The sequence below is a fragment of the Mastigoproctus giganteus genome, chromosome 7 (assembly GCF_048544385.1).
Source record: "Mastigoproctus giganteus isolate SK-2022 chromosome 7, ASM4854438v1, whole genome shotgun sequence".
Taxonomy (NCBI): Eukaryota; Metazoa; Arthropoda; class Arachnida; order Uropygi; family Thelyphonidae; genus Mastigoproctus; species Mastigoproctus giganteus.
Genome location: NC_143581.1, coordinates 99,817,941 through 99,840,380, shown reverse-complemented (window position 1 = coordinate 99,840,380; position 22,440 = coordinate 99,817,941). Strand labels below are relative to the sequence as shown.

The 22,440-nt window shown below is 37.7% G+C and overlaps 1 protein-coding gene across 1 annotated transcript in view; it reads left to right on the top strand.

The window, feature by feature from the left end:
- Nucleotides 1–16,482, top strand: part of LOC150083107 (calumenin-B-like) — a 75,969-nt gene extending 59,487 nt beyond the window's left edge. The window contains exon 3 of the mRNA XM_090377046.1: nucleotides 15,884–16,482. Coding sequence (XP_090233172.1) covers nucleotides 15,884–16,440 — 557 coding nt within the window. The 3' untranslated portion in view covers nucleotides 16,441–16,482. The remainder of the gene's footprint in view (nucleotides 1–15,883) is intronic.
- The last annotated feature ends 5,958 nt before the right edge of the window (nucleotides 16,483–22,440 follow it).

The window sequence follows — 22,440 nt, the reverse complement described above, 5'->3', positions numbered from 1 at the left end:
GCACTAGTCCATAAACACCATATACAAATATTAATAAAAAACAGCAGAATAAAAATATTAACTCCGTTATATATTTCATATCGTATGAAGACTTTACCACTTTAACTTTTTTTTTTCCTTTGATAAATTAAAGTTTTTCACCTGCAATAAATATTTCTCCCATCCAATTTCAATTATTTCAGTGCACGTTCCAACAAACATCTTATCTCAATGTCCTGTGATGGGTGATAATTAATATATACACTGGTGTTCAAAGAAAGTGCATCACTTCTTAAAATTGTAATTGTTGTCCGAATAACGTAAGTGTATGGCAATATTTCTTACAGATTGCATCGGATAAGATTGACATGCGTAAGTGATGACATAATATTGCATCAGCTGTTACTTTCAGCTATATAAGCACGCTCTGCAAGAGTTGCAATCATTCCTTGCTTGTGTCAGAATGGCGAGTTACTTGCAGTTGATGCCACGAAGACAGAGTGCTATTGTTGCTATACGTGAGGAAGAATGTTCTTTCCGTTGTATTGCCAATAGTGTCTTGTAATCAGTCGACAGTGAGTAGATTTCTTTCCAAACTCAAGAATACTGGTTCTGCTGATAGGAAAAAGGAACCGGGCACAAACAAGTCTACACCAAAACAGGACTGCGTTCTGAAGTGCTTAGTTAAGTCTTAAAAACCATAAAGCGTCTTCGTCTGAGCTGAAAAGAGAATGCGAAGAACATACAGGAGCGGTAGCAAGTGCAGTAACAGTCAGAAGACGCCTCTTCAAAAATGGACTTGTAGCCTGTCATCCTAAGAAGAAGCCCCCTCCTCACACAAAAAGTGAAAAAGGCCCGATTAATTTGTTGTAAGGAGCATGTCCAAGCAGTGGAAGTCAGTTAGTTATTTTCTGGGATGAGAAGAAATTCTACCTGCATGGCTCTGGTGGAAGACAAACGATCCGCCATAAACATGGTGAAGAATACCATCCAGACTGTATGATATCTACAGTGAAATTCCATACTAGCCAATTGATATGGAGGTGCGTTTCATATTGCAAAGTAGGTCACCTGCAGTTTATAAAAGGTTCCGTAAATGCCAATGGATACTTGGCTATATTGGAAGGCAAATTGCTGCCAACCATTAGAGACCATTTCAACCTACCAAGTAACTGCATCTTTCATGACGATTCTGCTCCTTTTCATTTGATGAAAGTGTAGGCACTTCTGTAGTTACTTTAGCTTCATTTCTGCATTAGAGGTTTGAAAGTAATGTATTTACATTGTTACAGGTGAAAAAATGGTTAGAAGAACTGTCCATTACAGCTCTTAGCTGGCCAGGAAACAGCCCGGACCTGAATTCTATATAGAGCTGTTGGCATCATGTGGAATCTGCAGTTGCCAGAAAGAAACCAAAGACCCTTTGTGAACTTCGGGAAGCCATAATTCATGTTTGGAACCGCGAACTATCAGTTGATTAGCTTCAGAAATTGATCTTGTCAATGCCATGATGGTGTGCTGCTGCTGTCATCAGGGCTAGAGACGTGTTCAATTAAATATTAGTTTGCACCATTAGTGATTCATTTTGTTTTCCATTTAAAATGATAAACTGAAGCAAATTGAAAGCTTCTGATAAAATTTCAGCCATAATTGTCGTGTTTACCAAAACTGTTGTATAAAGGTTGCAAATGCTAATTTTGGAATATTTTGAGAGTACCTGTCAAATATTACTTGGCTTTGCCTTAACTATTAATAAATATCTTTTGTTTATATTTCTTTTTGTGATGCTAGTCATTAATGTAACATACCATTGCAAAAAAGGGTTAGAAATGTGAAATTCCTAAGTGATGCACTTTCTTTGTGTTGTGTGTGTGTGTGTGTGTGTTTTATAAAAATAAATAAATTAGGAGAAAGAAGAAAAAGATAACCATGCTTTCATTTTCTGCTCTTTTATATATACAGGGTGTCTCAAAAATATTGGTACAAATGTTTAGGGGAGGTAGGTAACATCTAAAGGAATGTGAATCACATAGGAACCCATAACCGGAAACGTCACAGGAAAGTAGAAGCAGGGGCACAAAAAGCAGAAATGACACAAGACAGTAATTAGTGGCAAACATTTATTTGACATAATATTAACAATGGAGTACAAGATGGATGCATTTCATGATGTTACAACAGATACTCAAAGGTTCCACCATGAGATGAGATGCATGCATGACACCGACGCAGCATGGATTGGCAGATAAGGTCGAACACACCTGGAGTTTTTTTGGCAGCAGCAGCAGCAGCGCAGCTGAGTCTCGCCAGGAGATCCATTTCCATCTCGACAGGCGATTCATACACAATAGATTTGAGGGCCCCCACAGAAGGAAATCAAGGCTCGATAAATCAGGTGAGTGTGGGGGCCAGGCAACGGGTCCACCACGACCAATCCATCAATGCCCAAAACGCCTGTTAAAATGGTCACGAACACACTTTCCATAATGGACGGGTGCCCCGTCATGTTGAAACCAAATGTTGCGTCTGACATTTGCTGGAACATCGTCAAGTAACCCTGGTAGAACTTGTTCAAGAAAGATCCGATATTTAGCGGAGTTCATGTAGAATGGTAACAGGTATGGGCCGACTAAGCAGTCACCGACCATACCTGCCCACACATTTATTGCGAAGCGATGTTGTGCCGCATGTGGGCGCATGCCGTGTGGGTTGTCGTGAGCCCACACATGAACATTGTGCTGATTGAATAAGCCTTCCCGAGTGAAATAAGCCTCATCCGTGAACAAAACATAGGATGGAAAATTCAAGTCTTGTTGAACATTTTCTTCGAGAAACCACTGTGCAAAAGCCACATGTGCAGGATGATCTTGGGGGAGCAGTAACTGAACCCTTTGGAGATGAAAAGGGTGTGCATTTGTGCCAGACATGCTGTACACTGCAACGTGACACTCCTAAGGCAGAGGCAAAGACGTATGCTGGTTGTAGGATTATTATGGGCAGCATTCAACACACTTTCTTCCGTGGCGGGAGTTCGCGTCGAATGTGGTCTGCCCGCAATACTCCTGTTACCTCTAAATGAGCCATAATCGCACAAATTTTGATGATAAGAACATTCAAATTTTAGTGGTCCGGTACATGTCTGTCTGGGAAGCGTTCTCTATAAATTCATTGAGCAGCTCGTCCATTGCTCTCTGCTAATCTATACACTAGGTGCTTGTCTGCCAGCTCACAGTTCGTATATCGATGCATTCTCTTCATGCGGCGACTACCGCACCGTCTACCGACTTACAGTGACATTTCCGGTTATGGGTTCCTGTGCGATTCACATTCCTTTAGATGTTACTTTCCTCCCCTAAACATTTGTACCAATATTTTTGAGACACCCTGTATATATACAAGAGATTTTTTATTTCAAACTATAAAGCTTAAGAAAAAAGTGCAACCATAGCCTACTAAGGACCCTAACTATCCCAATATATAGCTAAGTCATACTAATTCCAATATTAACAAAATAAACATTCAATATTACCATAATGTAGTTACTGAATATGGCTCACATTGAAATGCACGTTGTCAACGGGCTAGCGCCTCTCAATATATGCCATCAATAACATGAGTTATCTGTTTCTGCTAGTTACATGGCATCCTCACCATATTCATATATACTAAATATAGTATACATGATAGCTTTAAGTTTAAATTTAAGCAGCTGAAAGAGCTAATACAACCAAAATAAATATGAAACACGTAATAAAAAATTAGAACAGCGTACTGGCAAAATATAACTGCTAGCCCTATAGATAGCCAAACTCTTAACACGTTCGCTGCCAGTCATGAGTTAGCATGCTATCATCAATAGCGCAGCATAGAAGGAGGAGACTGTCACCAGAAGCCGACTGTTTCCATAACGAAAAAGCTTGAAATTTTGTAATAAGGGATTGTTAGGTATACCATATCAATATTCAAGTGTCGTATAAGCAGTTTCCAAAAGATTGAGATTCACGCGCCAGCGCAACTGGAAGTCAAATTTGGCTGTAAATGCTGCATCACCCTCTGGCGCTTGACACAAAAACATAATAATATAGTATGTAAAAAATAAAACAAAAAAACATGGTAACATTAAGAAATATGTATTATTTCATACCAAACCAATACCGATTACAAATACTATGTGTAAGAATGTTACTTATGTATAATGTTCGCACAATTTAAGCAATAGCCAGGTGATCCTTCAGAAACACTGCAGATATAGATTGTATCCTTAAGTTTCCCTTCGGAATAGCAACGTGATGCAGTGTACCTATTACCTACCAAGTGGTGGGTTCGTCCACTAGCGAGAAGGGTGACAGCATCGTGTTACCTAGGAAACGGCTATCCCATGAATTCTGTCCTTTCAGTGAATATTTGCATTGCTTCCTCAATTTCTTCCCGCGGTTTGAGCACGTGTTCCGGTTCAGGTACATCATGCACAGTATGAGGAAGATCAGATGGCTGTTTCAATAAAGATCTGATCACTGATAAACGGAAGTCATAAAGTTGCATCTTGTTATGTGAATATTTAGTATAGATATGGTGTGCATTGATCATTATTAGTTGCAAAATATGCATAAATATTTTTGTGGGCCACCTAATGGTATTCCTTTCACAAGGATAATAGGCAAGCATTTGATCTTGCTTGTCAATGCCTGACATAAACCTATTATAGGCAATGGTTTTGATTTCAGTTCGCCTCATTTGTTCTGCATGTCCACCATGTCATTTTGGTATTCTGTAGATATGTAACTGACATCTCTTCTGTCCTTCCACTTAGCAATCATTACACCATGGGCACACCTTGATAAAGTTTCCCCTTTCTTGATATACCTTTCTTCAGCTTTTTTCTCGAACCTCTTTCGGAAATGTTTTCCTATTAATTCTGATTGACCCATACAATGGGTTTCTGTGTCAGCGAGACACTTAGCGAGTTTATAGCTATTGTAATAATTGTCCATAAATATGCTATGCCTGACATCTAACATCCCATCAAGTAAATTCATGACGACTTTTTGTGCATGTCCTTTTCCACCAGAATCATCCAACATACCGGTATACTTGAAATTTGATAACATGCCAGTAGGCATTGTGATCATATATAACTTGATGCCATACTTATGGCTTTTGTTCTGAATGTACTGTCGAAAAACAAGCCTTCCACGTCACAATATCATAGACTCATCTAAGCTAATCTCATGTCCTGGATAATATATTTCCGACGTTCGTGCATTGAACACATTCACCATTTTTCGAATGTTATATAGGCAATCCCATGGACATAACTCTTTCTTTTCTGGATTTTTTGCAAAATTTTTTGCAACCCTGCCAACCTTTGTATCGTCTGCAAACTTGGATGTTAAGCTTGATATACCATCATCAATATCATTTATAAATACTGAAAACAATAATGGACCCAACACTGAACCCTGAGGGACTCCACTAATAACATTAGTCCACGATGAGCAGTGTCAATTGATTACCACTCTCTGTCTTCTCCCCCTCAACCACCCCTTTATCCATAGCAGCAGTTTGCCTCCAATGCCACACTGCTCCAATTTGTGCAGCAGTCTTCCATGTGCAACAGTATCAAAAGCCTTTCTAAGATCCAAGTATATAATATCAAAGTTATTCCCTGCATCCAGTTCTTTTGTGACTGCATCGTAGTATCCAAACAAATTGGTCAGGCAAGACTTCCCCTTAACAAAACCATGCTGTGTCCGAGCTATAACCGAAGTCTTGTCTAGATGATCCTGCAGTGCTTCTTTAACCAGCGTCTCCATTAATTTTCTTGGAACAGAAGTTAAACTCACAGGTCTATAATTACTTGTGTCAGCCTTTGATCCTCCTTTGTGAATTGAGTTCACATTTGCACATCTCCAGTCTAGGGGTACATCCCCTGAGTCCAAGGAAGCTCTCATAATTATGGCTAAGGGTTTGCTTAATTTCTTTGCTGCCTCCTTTAATATAACTGGATAAATCCCATCCACCCAGGTGCCTTTCTTGTATTTATCTTCAACAATTTCTCCTCCACTTTACTCTCGGTTATTACAAGATTCTCTAGCTTACTGCCAGAGTTGAATACACCTCTGGCATTGCCCTCGCTGAATAACTCCTCATGTGTGAATATCGATGCAAAATATTCATTTAGTTTGTTAGCTACCTGAGCAGGATCATCAACAGTTGACCCATCGATATCAAGTGGACCAATCTGATTCATCTCCTTCCTTCTAGAGTTTACATAAGTAAAGAACTCTTTGCTGTTTTTCTTTGCATCCCTTGCCAAAGATTTCTCGTAATCTGCCTTTGCCTGCCTAACCTCCTTTGTAACTTGGTTACAGATCAACTTGTATCTGTCATAGGCTTCTGTGTCATGTGTTAATTTATATGTATCCCATGCATTTTTCTTCTCTGTCATATGTCTCACTAGTTCATCTGACATCCATTTAGCCCTAAACCTTGAACAATATTTCTTAGTTGGTATGTAAAGCCTAGTAGCTTCCAAGATAAGTTCTTTGAATGCTTCCCATTTTGAATTTGCTGTTGGTAACATCATTAGTTGGTCCCACTGTATAGAATTTAAATACTGTCTCAGACCATCGTAGTCGCCTTTACAAAAGCAGAAACCCTTCCCTTTACCCCTGATGGTAGTTACCTCTTTGAGTAAATCCCACTTCAGCACACTGTGATCACTGCCACCTAGTGGTTCCTTTATCTGCAGATTCTTAATGCATGAAGAATCACTACTGATAATGAAATCAAGAGTATTACTCCCTCTAGTTGCCTCCCGAACATGCTGATGTAGAAAATAATCATCCAATAAATCCACAAAAGCCTTGCTAGTGTGTTAGTGACCAACCCACAAATTCCAGTCAATATCTGGGAAATGAAAATCCCCCATTATAAGACTCTCTGATGTACTGGGCCACTCTATTTCCATGTACAGTTTCTTATTATACTCATCAGAGTCATTAAGCCTATAGCACACTCCTACTCACAATTTTGATCTCCCAATGCTTATGTCACACCAAACTGACTCAACACTGCACTGTCCAGCTATGTCGACTGGCTTCACTTCCTTGGATTTTATGTGTTTGTTAACTAATAGCTTAACCCCTCCTCCCTTCCTATCCTGTCTATCCTTTCTGTAGACATTGTACTCCCCAAATTCCAGTTCTGCATTCCTTATATCTTTGTGACACCACGTCTCTGATATCCCAACAATATCCCCCTTTGATGCTTTGAGCAATACCTCAAATTCATCAAATTTATTTACCAAACTCCTAGCATTGGTGTACACGCAAGTATACATGCACCTGTTTCTATTCTTAGATACCCTAACACACAACCCATGTGTTTACTTGTACCGCAATGACTCCCAGCAGTCTCTGAAATATCCTGCATCTTGTTTTTCAGGCTTCTGCTCATTCCAATAGAAGCAGTGCAAGAATCACTTTCATCTCTGCCAGTGGCTACTGTTAATAATATACCAATGTTAATAATAATATAGTATACCAAATAGTTATACAGAGAACTAGAGTGGGCCATTAAATCAGAATGACTTATAATGATGGATTTTAACTTTCCAGATATTGACTGGACCTTGTAGGTTGATTACTCACAGACTAGCAAGATGTTTGTATATAGATTTCTTGAACGACTCTTTTCTACAGCAGCAGCAATTTATTGAGGCAACAAGAGGAAGCAATACTGTTGATCTGGTTATCAGCAGTGATTTGATATTAATTGAGAATCTGCAAGTAAAAGACACTGGGTGGCAGCAATCAGAGTGTACTAATATGGAATTTAATTAAGGAAATAACTATTGTCAAGGGTAAAGGGAAGGCTTTTGCTTTCTTAAAGGTGATTACAGAGGTCTCAGATAGTAACCAACAGCAAATTCTAAATGGGAAGCATTCAGGACAGCTACTAGTTTTTTTCATAAAGAAGAAATATTGTTCAAGACTTAGACCTAAATGGACGTCAAATGAACTGTTGAGGCAAGTGGTAGGAAGAAAATTGCATAGGGTGCATATGAATTAACAGGTGATATACAAAATCCTGTGTTGTATAAAAATTTGTCTGTAATCAAGTCACAAAGGCGATTAGGCATGCTAAGGCAGATTATGAGAAGTCTGGTGAACAATGCCAAAAAAAAAACAACAAACACTTCTATGGTTATATTAACAATAGAAGGAAAGATTAAATCACATTGGGGCACTTGATGTCACTGCATTAACCATTGCTGACCCCGCCCAGGTTACTGACAAATTGAATGGGTATTTTTTTTTTTTTTATCTATATGTTCACAAGGAGAAAGTGGAATGAGAGTAGTTCTGTGCAGGCGAAGTTTTTACAGTTCCAGCTAATAGAGAAGTTTTTCTTAATTTTTGCCAGTTTATTGACTTAATTGGCATATTAATTTATTTTCTAGAAGTAGCTTTATATTCCTAGTTACAATACTAAGTTTATTTTGAATTTAGATAGAGATTTTGTAGATTTTTACTTAGTGTCAGTAAAACTTGTACCATTTGATACTTGATGCCATTGTTGTAGTATATTAGATCAATAGAGAATAGCGTGATGTATATCTTGAACTTGATAGTGTAATGTATATATCTTGAACTTGATAGCATAAAGTATAACATAAAACTAGAAAATGAAATACATAGCTGTATTAAGAATCTGTTAGCTTAGTATAGTATTGTTAATTAATCGATTAAATTTAAAAATCTTATTAATTTTTATTGCTAATTTGTATTTAATCAGAAATCATGCCCCATACTAGAGCAGCAAAGCAATATGCACAAAGTAGCGGAAGTGCTGTGATTCAGGGGAGAACCAAAGGGGGCGATTCTCCAACGCATCAGTCTAAAAAAAATGTGCAAAACGTGACATGTTTGCGGACTTTCTGGAACAGGACATGATCTAGCCATGGAGGATGTCTTTATGTGTGCTAGGTGCAGACAACGTGAAGAAATTAGGTGCCAGCTCAGCATTCAGATGAGGATCTGAGTGTATGAAGAGTCAGGTAGATGCCCTTGTAAAAATTAAAATGGGAACCATTAAGCTCTCAGCTACTCAACTCAATGCCAGAGCTCACTCGTGCACCAGGCAACGCAGCAGCAATCTTCAGGGCAGAATGCACTGATCCCACAAGAGTTAATTATTTTCGGTGACTCAATTATCAGGGAAATGGGAAATATATTGTGCAAAAAGGACAGGTGGAATAGCACAAGGGTATGTCTTCCACAGGCAAAAGTTGACAACGTTGTAGAGCAGATATCTTTTAAGGGCACAAAAGGCAATATTGTTGTACACATTGGCACTAATGACATTAAGTGTAGGAGATCTGTGGACTTAACAAGTACAGGTCAATGTTGAAAAAAAAATAAAATAAAATACAAGTTAAGGTTGAATCTGAAAGTGTCTGCAATTCTGCCAAGACACTATAGGAGGGAGAATGTGATGAGAGCCTTGTCAATGAATTTGGCCCTGGATAGATTGTGCAAGGCTCATGGGGTAGAATTTTTTTTCAGTGTGGTCTGTGCTTGTTAACAGGAGAGATTGCTTCTACATGGATGGGGTACACTTAAACAGAAAGGGTCAAGAATATTTGCTGATGCTATGGAGGCAATGTTAGGTGGATCAGAAAACTGCTAGCTTGGAGGGATTCACAGAATAATAGATTAACTTTAGCTGCAGTCATAGGTCGAAGTGATTCTTGCACTGCTTCTATTGGAATGAAAGCAAGTTGCTAAAGATTTCAGGAACTGATGGGGGTCATGAAACAAGTAAATACATGGGCTGTGTTTGAGTAACTAAAATTAAGAACAGGTGCATGTACACCAATGCTACGAATATAGTAAATAAATTTGATGAATTTGAAGTGCTGGTCATGAAAGGCTGATATTGTTGGGATATCAGAAGCATGGTGTCACACAGATGTATGGAATGCAGAATTGGAATTTGGGGAGTATGTGTACAGAAAGGATAGGAAAGGAGGAGGGGTTATGCTGTTAGTTAAGAATCGCATAACATCTATGGAATTGCATTATTATTATTATTAGCTATATGGTGCAAGGAAGCCAGAGGCTTACGCAGCACCAGCCAAAAGAAAAATTCCTGAATTACCCTGAGAAAGAGAGAAAATAGAAGGGAATCATCAAGAAAGAGAAGATATGATTAAAGAGGTCTCTGCACTCTAGATTCATTATTACTGTTGTGGATTGTTGCAGACACAGAGCAAAATGAAGACAGAATAAATAATGACAATTTTAATATTAATTGGAAAACACATGTATATTAAATTAGATACATACAAAAGCTTTCAGTTAGTTTGTTAACCTTTATCAGTCAAACTGACATATGTGTTAAGGGTGTGGAACATGAGGGTGTGTACTGCCAGTCATGTGGATGAACTGCATGATGTGATGGTTAATTGTTGGATGTTGAAGCATGTGACTGTGACGCATGTGAACGTTGTCAACGTTTCTTCCAATTAATATTATTAAATTTGTCATTCATTCGGTCTCCATTTCACTCGGTGTCCGCAACAATCTACAATAGTAAAAAAGAGAAGAATGATGATATCCAGCTCAGGACCCTGGGTGTGCCAAGCCCATACTCACCACACATGAGCCCCTGGGGTTATTCAGTTGACATGGATGGACCAGAGCAATGTTGAGTCAGTGTAGTGTGATATAAGCACTGGGAAAGGGAAAATGGAAGTAGGAGTGTGTTTTAAACTTGATGACTCTGATGAGTACAATGAACAACCATACAGGGAAATAGTGGGCCAGTAAATCAGTGTCTTATAATGGAAGATTTTAACTTCCCAGATATTGACTGGAACTTGTAGGTTGGTCATTCACAAATTAGCAAGGCTTTTGTGAATTTATTGCATGTTGTTTTCTACAGCAGCATGTTAGAGAGGCAACCAAAGGGAGTAACACTTTTGATGAACTCATTAGGTCAGATGAACTAATGAGACTTGTGGCATGGGATGCATATAAATTATCAGCGACACAGAAGCCTCTGGTAGATATAAGCTAGAGTCTTATCAAGTCACAAAAAAGGTTAGACAAGCAAAAGCAGACTATAAGAAATCTTTGACAAAGGATACTAAGAAAAACAGCAAAGGCTTCTTTACTTATATAAACTCTAAAAGGAAGAGGATGAATCAGATTGGTCCACTTGATATCAATGGTTTCACTGTAAATGATCATTCTCAGATAACTGCCAAACTAAATGAGTATTTTGCATCTCCATTCACACATGAGTAGTTATTCAAGGAGGAGAAGGCCAGATGTTTATTAAACTTTAACAGGGAATTAAATGATTTTGTAATAACTGAGAGCAAAGTGGAGGAGAAATTGTTGAAGTTAATCATAAAGGCACCTGGGGCAGATGGGATCTATCCAGTTATATTAATGGAGGTGGCAAAGGAAGTAAGTAAACTCTTAGCCATAATTATGAGAGCATCCTTGGATTTAGGGGAAGTCCCCACGGACTGGAAACGTGCAAATATATCTCCAATTCACTAAAGCTGACAGAGTAATTACAGACCTGTTAGTGTGACTTCCATTCCAGTGAAAATAATGGAGTCACTGGTTAAAGAAGCATTGTAAGGTTGCAGTAATAATTCAGACAGAGCATGGGTTTGTTGAGGATAAGTCATGTCTGATTAATTTGATTCAATACTATTATGTGGTCATAAAGGAACTGAAAGCAAAAAATAATTTTGTTATCATATACCTGGATTTCATTGCATGTGGAAGACTGCTGTACAAATTAGAGCAGTATGGTATTAAGGGTAAGTTGCTACAATGGATAAAAGGATGTTTAAGTGGGAGAAGACACATAGTGGTAATCAGTGGACACTGCTCTTTGTGCACTAAAGTTATTAGTGGTGTCCCCAGGGTTCGATGCTGTGCCCATTGTTGTTTTGTATATTTATCATTGATATTGATGAAGATATATCAAGCTTCATTTCAGAGTTTGCAGATGATAGAAAGATTGCATTAGCGTTAGCAGAGGCATATGATGCAAGAAAGCAAGCTTATTCAGCATCAGCCAAAAAAAAAACACACCACTCCCATTTCACCCCTCCGTTCGCTCGAAATACCTGTCCAGTTGAGCTTTAAATTTGTTTAGGCTATCAACTTCAACAACAAGTGATGGAAGTCGATTCCACCAACCAACCACCCGCTGGCCAAAGGCAAATTTCCGCACTTCTATCCGACATCCGTCCTTCCTCAATTTGAATTTATGCCCTCTGAGCTGATTATTCTGAGCAAGATGAAGAATCCCATTGAGCCTGCTCAAACCATTCAAAGATTTATACACCTCTATCAGATCACCTCGCCGGTGCCTAGTCTCCAGACTCTGTAATTTGCAAAACTTAAGCCTTTCTTCGTAAGAGCAACCCTTTGTTCCATTCACTAATCTTGTTGCCCTTCTCTGTACCCGTTCCAGCAGCTCTACATCCTTCTTGAAATGAGGCCTCCAGACCTGTATACAGTACTCAAGATGTGGCTTAACCATTGCCTTATACAAGGGAATAATCACCTCCTTATCCCTGCTAGAAAAATTCCTGTATATCATTGACAAGACACCATGAGCTACTCTTGCAGCTCATCTGCACTGCTCAGAGAACTTCATATCTGCCTGCACAATTACCCACAGGTCCTTTTCATTCTCCACCACTGTCAGTGTAGTACCGCAGAGTTGATACGTTGCTCTGGGGTTACTGTTTCCCATATGTGGTACTTTACATTTGTCAATGTTAAACTTCATTTGCCACCTCTCAGCCCATCTGTTCAACCTTTCCAGATCCTGTTGCAGCAGCATAGCATCAGTGGTGTCCTTAACAACCCTGCCAACCTTTGTATCATCTGCAAACTTGGACATTTAAACTTGATATCCCATCATCACTATCATTCATAAACACCGAAAACAACAACGGCCCCAACACTGAACCCTGAGGAACTCCAATAATAACATTCGTCCACGTTGAGCAGTGTCCATTGATTACCACTCTCTGTCTTCTGCCACTCAACCATCCCCTTATCCATAGCAGCAATTTGCCTCCAATGCCACACTGCTCCGATTTGTGCAGCAGTCTTCCACGTGCAACAGTATCAAAAGCCTTTCTAAGATCCAAATATATAATATCAAAGTTATTCCCTGCATCCAGTTCTTTTGTGACTACATCATAGTATCCAATCAAATTGGTCAGGCATGACCTGCTCTTAACAAAACCATGCTGCGTCTGAGCTATAACTGAATTCTTGTCTAGATGATCCTGCAGTGCTTCTTTAACCAGTGCCTCCATTAATTTACCTGGAACATAAGTTAAACTAACAGGTCTATAATTACTTGTCAGCCTTTGATCCTCCTTTGTGAATTGGGGTTACATTTGCACATCTCCAGTCTATGGGTACCTCCCCTGAGTCCAAAGAAGCTCTCATAATTTGGACTCATAATCTCTGAGTCCAAAGAAGCTCTCATAAACAACTCAGATTGGCAGAGTTGTTAATAACAGTACAAGAGAGACTGCTTCTACAGTGATGGGATACACTTAAATAGAAAGGGTGCAAGAATATTTGCTGATGCTATCGAGGCAGTGTTGGGTGGGTCGGAAAACTACTAGCTTGGGGGGGGATACAACGACTAATATTAACAGTAGCCACTGGCAGAGGTGAAAGTGATTCTTGCACTGCTTCTACTGGAATGAGCAGCAGCCTGGAAAACAAGATGCAGGGTATTTCAGAGACTGCTGGGAGTCATTGTGGTAGAAGTAAACACATGGGTTGTGTTAGGGTAGCCAAGAATAGGAACAGGTGCATGTATACTGGCATGTACACCAGTGCTAGGAGTTTGGTAAATAAATTTGATGAATTTGAGGAATTGATCAGAACATCAGAGGCAGATATTGTTGGGATATCAGAGACATTGTGTCACACAAACATAAGCAGTGCAGAGCTGGAATTTGGGGAATACAATGTGTTCAGGAGGGATAGAAAGGGAGGAGGGGTTATGCTATTAGTTAAGAAACACAAAATCCAAGGAAGTGAAACCAGTCGACATCACTAGATAGTGCAGTTTCAAGTCAGTTTGGGATGACATAAGCATTGGATCAAAATTGAGAGTAGGAGTGTGTTATAGGCCTAATGACTCTGATGAGTAAAATAAGAAACTGTACAGGGAAATAGAGTGGGCCTGTAAATCAGAGTCTTATAATGGCAGATTTTAATTTCCCAGATATTTGCTGGAATTTGTGGGTTGGTCACTCACACACTAGCAAGGCTTTTGTGGATTTATTGGATGATTGCTTTCTGCATCAGTATGTTCGGGAGGAACTAGAGGGAGTAATACTCTTGATCTGATTACCAGTAGTGATTCTTCATGCATTAAGAATCTGCAGATAAAGGGACCACTAGGTGGCAGTGATCACAGTGTGCTGAAGTGGGATTTACTCAAAGAGGAAAAAGACTGCAAGAAGAAATGGACATCGTTCAGATTAGAATTTGGACCATGTATATTTGTGAAATGAACTAGGAAGTGTTTGGGAGGTTTAGATCTTTTTGCAGATAAGCTTACTCTATTAGTTTGACAATTCATGGTGTATTCAATAGTAAAAGAATGTGTGGGGAGACATGCTGTATGAAGTAATGAAATTTTTGGATATGGCATACACATGGTTAGAATATACCCAATCCCTTGACATAACGTGGCCTCAAAAATGCTCCCCCCATATACACTACTACCCGCTCCAGTCACTATCTGGCAGAGTAGAGATAGCAAAATTATTACACTAGCTGATCTGGAAGCCTCCTAAAGAGTTACCAATGGGTTTGGTCCGGTGTACTAACTATCGGCCGGCTGCGAACACCATTTTAAAGCGAAATGCAAGGAAGATTGGATCTCATCATAACCTCAAAAGTCATCAGTCATACTGCATGATGGAAGAGATGGGGAAGGGTTGACCGAAACTTAGCTGTGGAGTCTAAACATGGGTTTAGACCACTTCAAGCCTCCAATAAGCAAAGTGGTGGTATTGCATCGGTTGATGAGAGTCATCTACCAGCTAGTATTGCCTGGTAACACAGAGGAGCGGCATTTCTCCATGTGATGTGGGCGCCACACCTCGACCCCTGCATTCGTTGGGTCATACCCGGGTGGTCACCCACAGTGTGCTTGTGCATGGAGGTTATACCCAGGATTACTAACAGTTCCACCATCAAGAAGGTGCAAGTAGAGAATTTGGCTGTCACAGACCATCCGGAATTCACAGAAATTGGGACTACTAGACTTGAATGTTACCTGAATATCAGTTCCATCAGCATTTTAGACTCCCAGATAGCAAATTTTTTTTTTTTTTTTTTTTTTTTATGAAAACCCCAAACACGAAAGGTATCAAAACCTATAGTACTTAGTACCGTGCATGGGTTGAAGGAGAAATATGGGGGGGGGGATACCGGAAACTTTGCTCTAGAGACTAAACATGGGTTTCACCACTTCAAGCCTCCAATAAGCAAAGTGGTGGTATTTCACCGGTTGATGAAAGTCATCAACCGGTGAAATACCACTAAGACCTACTATATAACCATTGTATGAGTAATAGCATATACTTTAAATAAATAGAAATCCAGAGGGCAATGCTTTTTATATTGAGTCACTTGATTATTGTAAGGTAAAATTATATTTTATTGAGACTACTTAATACTAATTTTTTTAGACAACAAATAGTTCAATTTTTTAATACAATTATGTTTCATATACATTAATATATATATTTTTTTTTTCTCTCTCTCTCTCTCTCTCTCTCTCTCTCTCTCTCTCTCCCCCCCCAATTCCTTCTCCCTTCCAGTGTTACAGCAGAATTATCAAAATGAACATGGATTGACATCAAAAGAAATGCTAGCTAGAGCTGAACGGCGTTGGAAGATGGCTGATCAGAATGGTGATGGCAGTCTTTCAAAAGAAGAGTTCAGAGAATATTTGCACCCTGAGGAATCATCTCATGTAAATGAGATTTTAGTTAAAGAAGCTATAGAAGATATGGATAAAGACAGAAGTGAAGATGTCTCATTGGAAGAATACATGGAGCATATAAAATCCATGGCTGGAGAAGAAAAAAATGATCCTAACTGGGCACCATCGCAACAAACTCACTTTACTAATTATTTAGACAAAAATAAAGATGGAAGCCTAAATAATGATGAAATGAGAAACTGGGTCATTCCTCCATATGATCGCAATGAGGCAGAAGCATGGAGAATGATGTCATTAGTTGACAAGGATCAAGATGCTAAATTATCAAAACTGGATATTGTCAAAAACTATGAATTTTTTATTACCTTACTTCCTCCTCATTACTGGGAACAAGAAGACACACCTACTTCTGTTCCTCATGATGAGTTTTGAATCTGATGTAAGCAGAATAAATTTATATCAATATGATTTTTGTTAATTTCTCTTTTTCAAGATTTAAAGTAGTTTTATATGGTACTTTTTTATAAGGTAAGATATTATTTATTTTCTTTTATTATTATTTTTTTTTTTTGAGATACTTAATACTAAATGTTCCTGTTGGACATAAACTGTCATATTTAGATGCTCATTCAATGTGTATTTTGAAATGGAATTTGTTGAGTTTTGAGATGCATAGCTAATAATACATTAAAAAAAAAAAAAACTTTTTTGTTAATTTCTCTTTACAAAATTTAGAGTAGATTCATGTTACTTTTTATTTTATTGAGACAACTTAATAGTGAATGTTCCTATTGAACATGAATTGTCCATTTTTGGATTCTCAAAAAAATGTATTTTTAAGTATAATGTTTCAAGATGCAGTATTTTCTAATGTATAAAATAATTGGAAAAATAAGTTTATATTATTTTTTTTACAAGCTAATATTTTATATTATTGAAGTGACTTAATATTCAATGTTCCTTTTGAACATGTATTGCCCGTTTCTGAGTGCCCATTAAATATATATTTTTAAATGAATTTTTTTGAGTTTCAATATGCAAAAAAATTAATAATACATTAAATCACCGAAAAAAAAAAAATTTAAATACATAGAACAAAATTACATCCATCAAGTTTGTTTTTTTTGCAGCAGCAGAAAGTCATTCTTGCGTTGATCACCTTCAAGACAAAACTCTGGTGTTTGTAAAGAAAAAGTGAATGGTACTTTTCAGTCTAGTCTTAAATGTGTCATTGGTGGTGTCAACATTTAAGAACTGTAATAAGGTATTTCTATGTCCAAGCAGGTTATTCAGGAGTGTATCCTCCTCCCTCATCCAATTGAACTATATCATATGAGCTTATACCATTAAATCATTTATCTCTTGCACCCTCCTTACAATAAAAAGCAGGTGCAATGATAACTTGCTGATTGACCTCTTTTGATGGGAAACTCTGCAGTTAAACCTAAAATTAGCACAGTGATGTGTTGGCATTATATAACATACCACAAGATCAAATCTGTAACTGCACCTGCACCTTCTAGCCCCCCCCTCTCATAAATGGGTAATGAAATACTGCAAAATGAGTGTAGCACTCACTTATTTTGTGGTCTAAAACTTAAAGTATCATTGAGTAAATAAATATATATGATTTTTAAATCCTAAATTTTTGCCCCCAGGGAAGTGCCCTACCTTTGTTTATAGCTCTGTATAATATTAGTACAAAGGTGCAATGAGCCCATTAGTTCCAGTAGAAAAATGCCTTGTGACTGCCTTTAATTCCTTTTTGGCTAATTGAGTAAATCCTTAAGACAGAAATATCTATACATAATCATTTCACAAAACTAGCACAAACATATATTTCCATGTGCAAAAAAGTATACAACCACAATACTAATGGCCAGTTCTTTATGGTTACTTCAAATAAATAAATGATTGCGAAACTGATTCCTTATCAGTTAATAAAAATAAATTCTTCCTCTTGCTCAGACTACATACATGGGGGGGGCATAAATTCAAATTGAGAAAGGATGGTTGCAGGGTAGAGGTGTTGGAGGTTTGCCTTCAGCCAGTGGATGGTTGATTGTTGGAACAAACTTCCACTTGTTGTATAAGTGGGTAGCTTGAATAAATTCAAGGAAGAACTAAACAAATCATTGATAGGAATGAACAGGTGATGTTATAGGATTTTTTTTTTTTTTTTTTTGGCCCTGATGCTTTATAATCTTGCTTTCTTGCATTATGCCACTACTAATAATAATTAAAAAGACAACTAAAGAAGAAAGCTGATGATGTGTAATAACACATCAACTTTCTGTCGGGAGCAAAAGAAGACAATTTTATTCTTGTTCCACATTACAAGGATGAGAAACTCTTTTCATATTTATGTTGCTGTGAAAGGCATTAAGACTGAGAAAACAGTGAAATTCTTTATGCATTTCATCATGATATAAATGTGAAACTAGTTTCTTATCCAATTGTCTTCAAAAACAAGTATACAAATAGATTGAATGTTGAATATTCAAATGTGAATATTCATTCATACAGCTAAAATCAATGAGAGTTTATCAAAATTCTCGTTTAAGGCAGAATCACAGGAAAGTTCAATTAATGAATCCGGTTCTGATAGATTAATTTTAATATTTCTTCATTCATGGTGTACACAGATTCTTAATCCAACATTTACTGGCATCGATTAGACAAAAATATTTGTTTAAACTAAGGAAGTGGCATCTGAGTTTCAGCAGTGTTTTTTGTAATTCATTTCAAGTACAAAAAGATTAAATTTTTCTTGCCAACTTGCTGTGTCCTTAAAAGAAGTGTTTTAATTATTGCTTCTGCTGTTCCACAAACTTTGAAAGTATTAATTTTAGTGCTCTGTAAAAATTAGATTTAATTTATTCAAAAAAAAAAAATGTCGCATGAATTAGCTACTAATAAGTCATGAAACCTGCCTTTAAAATGAAATATAACATCTAAGTCCGAAATTTGTTGATTATTTATGACCCTGACCATGTCAAATAATGTTTACATACAACTTTGTCATTAATGTTTTCATGCAACATCATCCCTTGTCGCATGAAAGCAGTACCTTTTAACTTCTAATCCCTGCCACATGGCCGTAGCCTTCAGGAAAAGGAGAGTGCTTGCAAACAAAAACAAGTGAACAGTCAAGAAAATTTGGTTTTACAGTTGAGGAATGGAGTAATCTAACCCACTATTGTAAAATATCACAAGTATTATAGATGTATGACAAGTTATTGGTGTTTAGTTACACTGTCCAAACATTCGAAGTTTTCCCACAAATGATCATGTGATCTCAGTGTGTGTGGGGGGGTGGAAATTGTGGTGTTTTCTTTTTATTATTATTATTTTATTTGCATTTATTTTCCCCCTATTCACCCTTCCCACTTTAACACCTGACTTGTTTGATTCTCAGAAAATCCTAGACTCAAAGGGGGTCACAATATTATAAGTATTCTTCCTCTGGACTGGCTGATGTTTAAAATGACAGACAAACTCATAAGTGTAGAATATAACAATATTTATTGGCATTGCTTACATAAAAAAAACTTGCAACAACATCTAACTGAATACAATAATTAGTGGAAGTTGTTATACTGCTAGCGATTAAATGTGTTTATCTTGTAATCAAAGTCAACCTTTTTATCAAAAGAACTACCAAATTCTAATACATATATATATATATATATCATTGTGTCTCTTCATGTTGTTCTACATAGGTTCCAGTAGGTCCGGGTATTTATTACCTCTCACAACACACAATCTGTCTCTTTACTCCTTAACAGTCCATGTAAGTCAATAAACAACTATCAGCCAATGAACAGACAAATATAATTCGTTATGTGTCCCATTACCAAAATTATTAGGAAATACATATATTCAATCAGAAACCTCTCCTTCGACCTCAGGTCAAACAGTCACAATAATCAACAAAATTAATTAGTTACCTTCCCGTTCAATTAATCCACAATTCCTTAATTAGTGCTAGACACTCATTTAATTGTCTACCTGTTTAATCAATTTCTACCCAAATAAGATACTCACAATAAATCAAATTCACAAAGATTCAAAGTTCAACTTTTACTTCCACACTAGTTAGTAATCCATTACCCAATTTGTTAACCATTCTTAGTTACTTATTTGATCATTTCTTTCAAATCTAATATTAAGACAGAACTTCACTTCCAACTACAGATTAACTTACTCTTTAATTGCATTACTCTGATCCCCTCTACTAAATTGAATTATCTCTCTTTAAGTATTACAATCGTACATATATATATATATAGTTATTACTTTGGCATTCTCTCCTAAAATTTATAGCATTCTCCTAGAGTCCTTTTCATTACTAAGTTTTTTTTTTTCAGTACTTATTCTAGCACTTACGCAATGGGCTGGCATGCCTCCCTGCTCGGTCTCCCTTCCTATCTGCTCGGGGCGTGGACTGGAAGGCGAAAGGTTGCTCATCCGGGGAACACAGTAATCTATCCGAGGTTTCCCTACCAGGTACTGCACTGCTGAAGTTAATACAGGATCCTATCTCCTTTCTTGGTCTGCGTTGTGTCAGAGGACTGAGATACCTTCCGGGTCGGCCAGTCGCTCAACAGCTCAATTGAGTAAATTTGCCTCTAGGACTCTGTGGGCATTTCTCCTTTCTTTCTCCATAGACTGCATTAGCTTCTTCAAGGGAACATTCCTTCCGACTCTAGAATTTTCACAAAGTTCTTATAACAAATTCTCCCACTACAGCTTCCATCTATCCCAGGACTGCAGCCACCACCCAAACTCGACCACGACTCTGTCACGAATACCCTCACAAACCTCTCTCTTGGTTCCCTTCAAAATTCCCTCCGCTTTTTCCTCTGGCCAATCGTTGACATCCACATCCCTTCCCTCGTGATTCCCATTCGTCTCCTCTCCTCTTCCGTGGGCGTGTCTTCCATCCTTTATGCGAGAACTTCTGTTTGTCCAGCAATTTCTGGAACTTTCTAGAAGGTAAAACGGAAGTTCCGGTCAGCCAAGAAGTTTCCAGATCTTCCTTGTGACCTCACACCCCCACCCACTATTACGTCGCCCTTCACCTGTCATTAGACGCACCATGAAATTTTTAAGAGCGCACTTCCGTACTTAGTGCCCTTTCTATTAAGTACTGCCCCTTTCTTAAGTGGGATTTGTTTCGGTCTGTTTCAATTAACGACTCACTTAAGGAATCCTTTACAAACGAGAGATATAACTAAAGCTGGGAGTGTCTGGAATAAACTTTCAAATTCCATTGTTTCCTAACACACGGTATTTGAACTGAAAGCTGACTGTTTAAACTACAATTAACTCCCCCAATATTTAACAAAAAAAAAACTTTAATAAATATTTGTAAGGATGGGTCCTAACAAGTGAATATGTGCAGCGTATATCCACTGTCCGCTTTCCATGAATAGACTTGAGTTTAGTTTGCAATTGACTTCCCTTGAGAATTAAACTGATTTATTTTATCTAAGAATAGAAATGTTACAGAAACATAGTGAAAATAACAAAACTCTGCTTAATCTAAGTGTAATCAGAGAAATCATGTTAAAACTAGTTTTCCACAGTCTCTATCAAAACCATTTGGTTTCCCACCTCTATCAATACTATTTAGTTTTGATAGAGGTGGGAATAGAAATGGGCAAAAGTTGCAGCTTTTTCTTCAAAAAAGAAGAAAAGAAATCTCGCCAGTCATCCCATTTTGCATTTTGTAGTGCCAAATGACACGAGGTTGAGAATAGCGACAAGAGAAAGGCTCCATTGGAGAAGAAACCATTGCCAAGTTATTATCTGAGATACCTAGAGGATCAAGCATGTTGGCTGCATGGTTAGGATTGCCTGGCATTCTGGTAGGAAAATGAACAATCTGTGTGAGGTCATTAGTAACTGCAAAAGCCTCAGTATCTCGATCAGCTGGAGTTTTGAACATTAAAAAATCACCAAGAAAATTATCTTAGTGTTAGGAAAGTTGGACTGGAGAAAGTCAAGTTTCAAAGAATGCTAAGTGATCAATGCATTGGGGAGAACGATAGTGGCAATAGATAAATTTGACAATGTAGTAGAGAGGTTTTCAGCAAAAGATCGAAAAGAGAAGATTCCAAATTACTAATTTTCTGACAGGGAATATCAGAACTGATATTTGAACAAATATCACCTTTGAAGCTAAAGGAATTATGCAGCGAATGATTTGGACAACTGTGATGGGCAGTCGCTGAATCAACTGATAATTCAAATTTTGTCAGAAAGAGTACTGTACGTGGGTTTTGGAAGACTAAGTCAAAATGGATATCATTGAGATTGGAACTGAGACCAAAATATCTTTGTGAAATGAACTAGGAAATGCTTGGGAGGTTTAAATGTTTTCACAGATAAGTTTGCTATCTGTGAATAATTTGATAGTTCATGATG